The 9020-nt window shown below is 38.8% G+C and overlaps 1 protein-coding gene across 1 annotated transcript; it reads right to left on the minus strand.

Annotated features, from left to right (window-relative positions):
- Window positions 1-1856: 1856 nt before the first annotated feature.
- On the minus strand, window positions 1857-8774 carry tmem115 (transmembrane protein 115; the record flags this gene model as incomplete). The annotated part of the gene is given in 5 exon segments (XM_014001773.1): window positions 1857-1956; window positions 4451-4815; window positions 7257-7758; window positions 7857-7975; window positions 8405-8774. Coding segments are annotated over 3 exon segments (957 nt in total), but the record flags the coding sequence as incomplete, so codon positions are not given.
- Window positions 8775-9020: the final 246 nt, after the last annotated feature.

A 9020-nucleotide genomic window follows, 5' to 3' on the forward strand; every position in this document is an offset into this window, starting at 1 on the left:
ATATATATCTAACTCCCTTTTCAGTTTTATGATATTCTCTGACTTTTTCAGAGATGTGAATGAAGGTCGTAGAGGTGCTGAGTAAAATGTCAACAGTGGCAACCAATCAGCTTTCTCTGTTAGTTTTGTAAACAAACTGGCAACCAAAACAATCTTTTCCAGGTAGACTCTTACATAAGTCACACCTTTCTTCTTGCTGATGCATTTACTATTCTTGAATAATTTGACCTAATTTAAAGAGTTTCTTAAGGTGATCAAACTTAAAAAAACTTGATTTTCACCAATGTGTTCACAAAACCTGAAATAATTAGTTGCAAATGATTTTAATCAAAAAGGATGTGTGTGGAAATTGGGCATTCAAAGATTTGACAGTTATGGCAATAAAATGTGACATTTAGAGCAATTACTGCTGACAAAATGAATGAATCACTGACCTCTAAGGACTGAATGGAACCATTTTTCCATATGAACAATTAACCACTGCTCATACCTGGCACTTTGATTTCAGACATGAAAAAATATTACAAGTGCAGAGGATGTGACTCAGTCCTGTGACAGACTGAAGAGAGAAAGGGAGGGGGAAATAAAGAATCACTTTTCAGATTCAGTAAATAACAGGTTCACAAACACTGACCACACCTCGTGCACCAAAATCGTTGAATCGCTATTGCATGTTTTTTTCACATGTTATCAGATCTCAGAATCAGGAAGTGCAAAGGATGCAATTAAAAGATTAGGTCTAACATTAAATAAAGCATTTGAAAGCAGCTCATAATTTCTAAAAGAATTTATCTACTGATAAGAAAGGGCGTCACACAACCAAACATGTCTCATTAGTTCACAAAACTACATTTTGATTTCTTTCCAGGAAACACCAGACACAAGAGAAAAAGAAATGCTTTCCACTAGCGAAGCAGAAAAAAAAAAGTATCCTTTTTGTGGTTCCAGAGAGACAACATGTGGAACCTGGGCTGTTCTGGGGAATTCCTTTCATCTGGCACTTCTTTAAGTCTTTTAAAGTTTGGTTTTTCAGTTCAGCAGCTTCTTTAGTCTTTGTCCAGCAGGTCGGTGCCAAATACAGACGCCCAGCTGGTTACATATGAGGAACCAGCCAATCAGCAGCTGACGTCTCTTGCAGCCATTTCCCTGTGCTTATCTAACCAAGTACAAAGAATTCGGCATGTACTTTTTTTTTATAGCAAGTAAAACAAATCAGGCTGTTCTGAAAAGACTTAGAAGAACTTTGCACACCCATATTTTTATTTATTTAGAAAGCAAAAGAGAAAGACACAAGCAGCAGTGATCAGAGTTCTGAAAGTTGGAATTAAGTCCCAATAAGAATTTTTCAGACTTTCAGTTGAATGTAGGAAAGAGGAGAATTAGATTTTCATTTTGCCCAGTAAGGCTGGATGTTCTCATGTCAGAACTGTAAGCACTATACAGTCTTTGGGATGTTAAAGTGTTTGTGAGCACACAGCTGTATGTGTTAACTCGTCACAGATGCGTACAGTGTGAGATACAGAGTGTACATCTAAGCACTGTCACTGAAAATAAACGTATACTAGTCAGGAATGCTGAACAGGCTAGTACACCTCGACAGTGGCACCAAACAGAGCGTGCCTCTCTACACACACGGCGCGTTATTTCTGCTATGATCGAGACGGCGCGTCCTCAAAACTGATGATGCTGGACTCCGGGTGCTGCACTCCGCCCGCCGACGGCGTCCCGCCGCTCTGAGACACGGAAGATGAGGACGTGGAGGAGAGGGAAGCGCCGACGTGCCCGCCGGCTGTTCGCAGAGCGGAGGACGAGGGGTCGCGCCCGCCCGGGAGGAGAGGCTGTGTGACGGTTCTGACCTCGTCCTCCTCCTCGTCCTCCTCGTCGTCCATGCTGGGCCACGCAGACTGGTCCTCGACTCGCTTTAGACGTTCGTTGAGAGCTTTCAGGGCCAGTTGTCTGGAAGGGAGGAGGCAAAAATGGACATTAATTAGTATGTTTTCATGAGCACAAATCATAGAGCATTATTTTATTTTGTAGATATCTGCACACCTCACATTAATAAATAAAAAAGATCATCATGCGAGGGACAAGAAAAAAGGGTAAATTTTGTCACTGGTTACATTAGTGGCCAGAAAGGTGATGTTTTTATGATGGAAGTCTGACAAACCCCCTACTTTGAAATGTGGCTGAGAGATGTTAGAAATGTATGTCAGGTTTATCTTGTCTAACAAAGAGAATATTTTATAATATTTGGCAACTAGTCATTAATTTGATGAATAAACGTTTGCAATACTCACTGTTTCTTTTTTCTCTCCATATAATATTTACTGTTATACCACCTGTTGTTTACTTGTTTTGTAAATGTTTTATGGATTTCTTTTTTAATTTTCATAAAATTCATAAACTTCCTGGTTGGACTCATCACTGTTCAGTTCTTTCATTGTCTGATGCCTTGACTTTTCAGAATTATGTTTTGTATAGTGGTATTAATTTATATTTTCAGATCTTCCAAGGTGCCAATTATGGAACTCTCTGTGCATTGRTGCCCAAATCAAATTCTGGAAGTGGTCATTCAACTAGATCTGTTACAAAAGGACAACTGATATTACCAACTTTTAAAAACTGTTATGGCCAGAGGTCTTTCTTCTATGTTTATACTAAAGCATGGAATGACATTCCTCAAAATATAAAGTCCATTTCAAAACTACAGCCCTTTAAGAAGAATCTTGTCTGCCATCTGCTGGACACTTTTTGTTGTGCTCATATTTAGACGTCCTATTTTGCAAATGCTGCCTTTTTGAAATTTGGTATGCTTGTTTGTCTTTGTGTCTATGGTGTATAATGATGTGATTGTGATGCTGTATTTCTGAGTGTTTTATGTGCTGCAGAACAGGAACCTGCTGTAAAACAGCAATTATGCTGAGTCAGGCTTGATTTTTAATAATCTTTTCCTGTTAAATAAATAAATAAATCAAATCAATTTTGGAAGGTGGTTGCTGTATGTGTATATTTATGTTATTAAACCTAAAATCTAAAAAGAACATCATCTTAATCATCTAGTCACAAATACAAATTTTTCAGTCAGATGATTTTAATTTTACCAGTGGGTTACCTGCAGGACACTATTTCAACCAAAAAATCCAACACCCTTTTAGTGACTGATGAATTTATTTTAAACAAACAATAAAACTAAATAAAACGAGTTCATCTGCTCTACTTGTTTGTTCAAGGTTTACAATTGCAGTCATGATACTGCTATTATTATTTAATGCTAACAACTAAAGAAACAAGATAGAAATCGATGCCAGCTGTCACTGATGTCGCCCTGTCGCATGTGCAGACTAAAAATGGCAAAAAGTAGCAAACCATGATTTCCCTATATTGCGAGATTGCTCACAATCCACAAACGCTCAGAGTATGTGTTGGCACTTAGATCTACTTACAAAAATAAATTCAGCTCAATAACTACGTTCGTTACTGAACTACTGCCATTTTTATGAGGTGCAAGGTTTGACTACAGTGGCAGCCATCTTGGATCACATGACCTTGCAAACGTCACTAGGGCTTGAGCGTTCAGTAGTGACCAACTGTTAGCAGTTTTGTTGGAATCATCACAGGCCTTTGTTATTTAAATCATCTCATAAGGTAAACGGACGGACGGAGAGTAATTTCTATGTCTTCCGCTGCGGTGACAGGGGACAATAAGGACACTTTTAAACTTGTTTCTTTATCTCTTTGGATTAGATCTAATTTTTTATTCTGATAAAAAGAGTTACTTCTGATTGTACCTAATTTTTGAAAACGTATCTCTAGATTTCTAATTTACGTGCTTTTATTACTGAAAAGTATAGGCCCACAAAAACACATTACCTTAAAACATCCAAGTAAAATTTATTAAGAGAACGAGTTGTTATAACCTTAAAGGGACAGAGATATTTGTAAAAACCAAATTAAGAACTAGTTTGGAGGAACGGTGTACTTTAATTCAAGGAATAAAATTATGGAATAATTAGGGGAGTGATGTAAAAAAACGCAGGATATTATGTACATTTAAAATGATAAAAGCTGGATTGCTAAAGAAATATGCAACAGTACAAGGTGTATCTATATAAATTGTTGTTCTAGAGGGATTAGATGTTCTTGTATTTTGTTTTGTTAACAGATTTTTTTGTCATATGAACTTATTCTAGAAAAAAGGGGCAGATAAGATTTTTTCTTCTCTCTGCTGCCTTTCATTTGATTTTATTTGTGATCTTGATATACATATATATAGATTTTTCTCTCATTTTTCTTTTTATTGTATATTGTAAACAAAATTATTTGTTTTGTTTTAATGAAATGAATAAGTAATTGAAACAAACTTTGAATATTTTAACTGTTGATATTGAAACTTTTAACACAATTTAGAAGATTACCATTTCTTATTTTAAGACTTCAGAAACCGACTCACCTCCTTCTTTCTGCATCCTGGGGGTCCGTCCCTGGCAGGCTGATGGTGATGGAGGAGGGCGCCCCCACGTCGTATCTCTTTACCATCTTCCTGCACACCTTGATCTTCACCAGGGCGGCGTGAACGAGGCCGGCCAGCAGCCCGACAACTGGCTGCACAGCCTCCGGGAAGAAACTCGCAAAGGCAAAGTGGTCTGACATGTCCCCGCGTCCTCGGCTGTGTCTCTGGTAGAAGCGCAGGTACACCCACCCAGACAGGGAGCCGTAGCTGTACGCAGCCAGGGGGGCACAGCTGTCGAGCAGCCCAGACAGGCGCAGCAAGGCTAGGAAGAGGAGGACCAAAGCCGGAGCAGCTTTCAGTCTCACCTGAGATGGGAGGAGAATACAGACATTATTTTACGAGGACAGATTCAGAAATACAACATTTCAAGATTCACATTTAACAACTGAAAGAGCTAATGTTCTAAGTAGGTCAGAAGTGACGAATAAAATTAAAATTAAGTGAACCTGTTTTCTAAAAACTTTATTTTACATATCTTCATATTAATAATTAGATTTATACAAATCCTAAAAGTAAATTATAATGGAAGTACTAATATTAGATATCGCTTAGAGGCAAAATAATGTGAACCTATAAAATTATTATTAGATACCATGACCAGCCTTTAAATAACAGGCATCCTTAACCTGACCTTCATAAAAAGGCTTTTGGACGTGCATCATGACACGAGCAAAAAGATTTCTTTGTAACTCCAAAAAGATTCACTGATGCTCAGGAGGCTGGAAAAGGTTACAAAACCATCCCTAATAATTTCTGGCTCTTCCACTTCACACATCTCATGCTGATTCACACGTATCTTTAGCTAACTGCAGTTATTTTGAGGGCAATTAAAATGTAGCTTGACAGCCTTGATAGAACTGCAAAAAAAAGTACCATTTGTATTTTAATTTATGTGTTATTGATCCAAGTAAGTTTGACAGGGTGAAAAAGATGCAGCGTATTTTAAGCCCAGAGAGGAGGGCTGCGCTGAAGTACAGCTTCTCTGTACCTCCCTTAAGGCAACTATTAAGCAATTATGCAAACTACATGTTAGGGCCTGAGTGATTGTGGCATTGTGTGAAATACGGTATAGATGGCGCAAACCAAAATGCAGCTTGTGCCTGTAAATTTGATTAGCACTAGATTTTAAATGTCACAGACTGACTGGCTGGTAGAGGTTATACAAGCAAAAATGTTTTCCTATTTTGGTTACAGGTTTTTCAAAGGATTTTTGCATACAAAATGTTTAGTTCATATCTAAAACTCTATATTTGGTTAAACAACAACAACAATTAATTCACAAAACCTTATTTGATTGGTTAAACATAGCGGAGGCAGAGTCATGGTTTGGGTTTTACTAGATACTAACAAGTATTCACACACTTTGTCCTCTGTGTTTAATGGTGAATCCTTTAAAGCAGTGGTTCCCAAACTTTTTATCTTCTGACCCACAAAATATCCATGGCAAAAACTTGTGACCCCAAATATTACTGATCTAAGTACATGGACTTCGTTAAAAACCCTAAAAACGCAGGCTTTTTGACAATCTAAACAGCTTATACACAAATATAAATACTTCTTTTTTACTTATTTTGTGTTTTTGTAATAAATATAGGGAAAATGTTACATCAGCAATTATTTTATTACCCTTTAAATTGATTTCTGGAGATTATCCAAGGTGCTTCATGACCCATAATTGGGTCCCAAGCCCAACTTTGGGAACCAAAGTGCAATGGTTCCCAAACTTTTCAGTTTTTGACCCACATAATAATAACAGAGACCTGTGCTCCCAAACTATTTTTGAATGATAAACATTTGTATCAGGTCAACTAAACATGGGCATAGTAACAATATTTTTATGCTACATTTATCCATTTTAAACATACTAACCTCATTCCTTTGTAACAACTAAGGCAAAAATGTAATTAATTCAGAAAATCTTTTCAGGACCCCACCTTGATGTTTCGGGACCCCACTTTGGGTCCCGACCCCAACTTTGGGAAACACTGCTTTAAAGGCACAGTGTGTAGGATTTGTTGTTTTCAGCGACATCTAGTGGTTGAGTGGTTGAATCAGCCTCCCTGGTCCTCCCCCCACCCCCCCTTCCAAACACAAAGGCATTGCTACGGTGTCTCTCAGGTGTCAAAAACCTTTGATAATTCCAACCGCGATGTCTACCAGCAGCTTCAGGGCTAGTGATGTTTCAAGTGGTAAGATTATGAGCTTTAATGAGTAAAATTATCCCAGCTACAATGACAGACAACAAATATTACATTTATAGTATTATAAGTAAAACCGTTTTTGACGCCGCCACCGCAGTTTGTCCTTCATGAGCCTTCGTAGGCAGTGCAAGATGGCGGCTGCCTGTGTGGCGACCCGCGACCATGGAGATATAAACAGCTTTTTATAAGGTAAAAATAATAAAACAAGGTCTTTGTCTGCAATGATTAGACATGTTTTTATTATCATCATTAGTGATTAGCTCAATTTCGGCTAAAAGATTTGACAAAATCCTACACACTGTGCCTTTAAGTGACTGATGTACAAAAATCAGGCAATATTTTCCGACATATTAATATAAAATAAATAAAATGCTATATTTTATTTAATTGGAGACAGAAAGTTATATATTGTAATTTATCTTGGAATGTTTCGTTTGACATCGGTGGTATAGCTTATTTGACTCATAAGTTAAAAAAGGAAGAAAAAGTCTGTCTATAAGCATCACTATGTTGCACAAACATGTTTCAGAATGTGTAAGCCTCACCTGGGGCACTCTGAGCACCGTGGTATCCCCCATCGTCTGCTTCAGGGCCACCAGGACACCTCCCAAGAAACCGGCTGAACCGTAGATGCGCACAGCGAACAGGAAGTCCAGGTCAAAAGTGGCCACATAAGTCAGAAGATAGGAGAGGCCCGCTAGGAGTCCTGCAGACACATTCACTACTGCAAAAAAGATCAGGAGCTCCAGAGCACCCCACAGGGGTTCTAGCAGGCGCCCACAGGCCATGACTGTCCCCACATTGGCCACCACGCCCCATATATGCTGCTCCATCAATCCATGGGTCACCAGTGTCCACACCCAGAAGTTGGGCGGAAAGAGGTAGCCTGGGGTCACTCCCAGTGCATATGAAGTGTCAACAGCCCACGACAGCAAGTAGAGCAGGACCACAACTGCACTTATGGTTTTCACTACCACACTGGTGCTGGCTAGGGCGGCCAGGAAGTGCTGCCGTGCCACCGGCAGGTAACGATTCATTGTAGTCTTCCTTGAGCAAATCAGCCCAAGAGAAACACAAAAAAAGTTTTTTAAGTGTTGTTTCTACTGTAGTGTTAGATTAGATAAAGAGTTAAAGTCCAGACTCACGGGTAAGTTCTGTCAGCATCAAGATCCACAGTGTTTTATGAGTCCTCATCTGGATCCTGATTGTCAAAATGTAGCTTGTTCTCTCAAAAGCCTCCCTCTCCTCTGCTCAAGTTTGTTAGCTTTTGTGTTGAAATTAAGTAAATTGAAGCATGCCTTCTGGAACATTCACAAAACTAATGTATGGAAACACAAAAAGGTTGACCTAATAGTTCAACAAAGTGAACTTTGGGCTGCAGACAAACTTCAGTGTGACACAGTTCAGGAACAGGTTAAAAACCTTCAGATATAACTATCAGGCCGGTGACCTTAACTATGAAGATAAAATAAATTTAGCTCGCAAATCACTAATAAATTTGCCAGAAGGTGACAGAGGATAGACATGCAAATCACAGCTGAAACAAACACGCCAGCGGCGGATCCTTGTTGAGCTAACTTAATAACATGAGAGCTAATGTTGGCTAACTCAACTGTCAATTACCACGATCATTTATGTCCTCCGTCACAAAATGAAGACTACGAAGTGTTACTCTGCTTATTAGAAAGGATACTTCGTGTCAGTAAAACCTGCTTGCAGTTAGTTAACTAGCCGTCGGAGCTCCGGTCATTCTTGGTTCTTTTGCTGTCTCTCGTTCCGGTGTGTCCAGTCAGTCAGACCGAGGATTTCCCGTCGCTAGCTTCAAGCAACAGGCCCACAAAAACAATGTTAGAGACGATTCAAAAGATGAACGAGTTCGCATAGACTTCGTAGATTTCCACGCTACCTAATCTTCATTTTTTTCTATATTTTTGTTTTTTTCTGTCTTCATTAAAAAAACAAAACAAAACAGAAAAAGCTTGCTTGTGAAAATAGTGTTTCATAAGCAGGCACTTCTAACAACATTCAGCTAGCTGACCTGCGCCATTTGCCATCGTCATCAGCGATGGAAGCGAAAACGTTACGTAACGTAACACGTTGGCGCAGAGCACGCTGGGAAATTGAGTTCCTACGCTTTGCACAAAACACCGCACAAATTCTGGTATAAATTTAATATTGCTTTGATAAGGTAAAGAATTAATAATTCAAAAGGATAGAGGAAAGACTACACCAATGGGAAACAAACAATGAATTCTGCTGCTATAAGAATTGTCTAATATCAGATGTTCATACATGAGTGTGTGTATATA

The sequence above is a fragment of the Austrofundulus limnaeus genome, unplaced genomic scaffold (genome assembly GCF_001266775.1).
Source record: "Austrofundulus limnaeus strain Quisiro unplaced genomic scaffold, Austrofundulus_limnaeus-1.0 Scaffold10, whole genome shotgun sequence".
Taxonomy (NCBI): domain Eukaryota; kingdom Metazoa; phylum Chordata; class Actinopteri; order Cyprinodontiformes; family Rivulidae; genus Austrofundulus; species Austrofundulus limnaeus.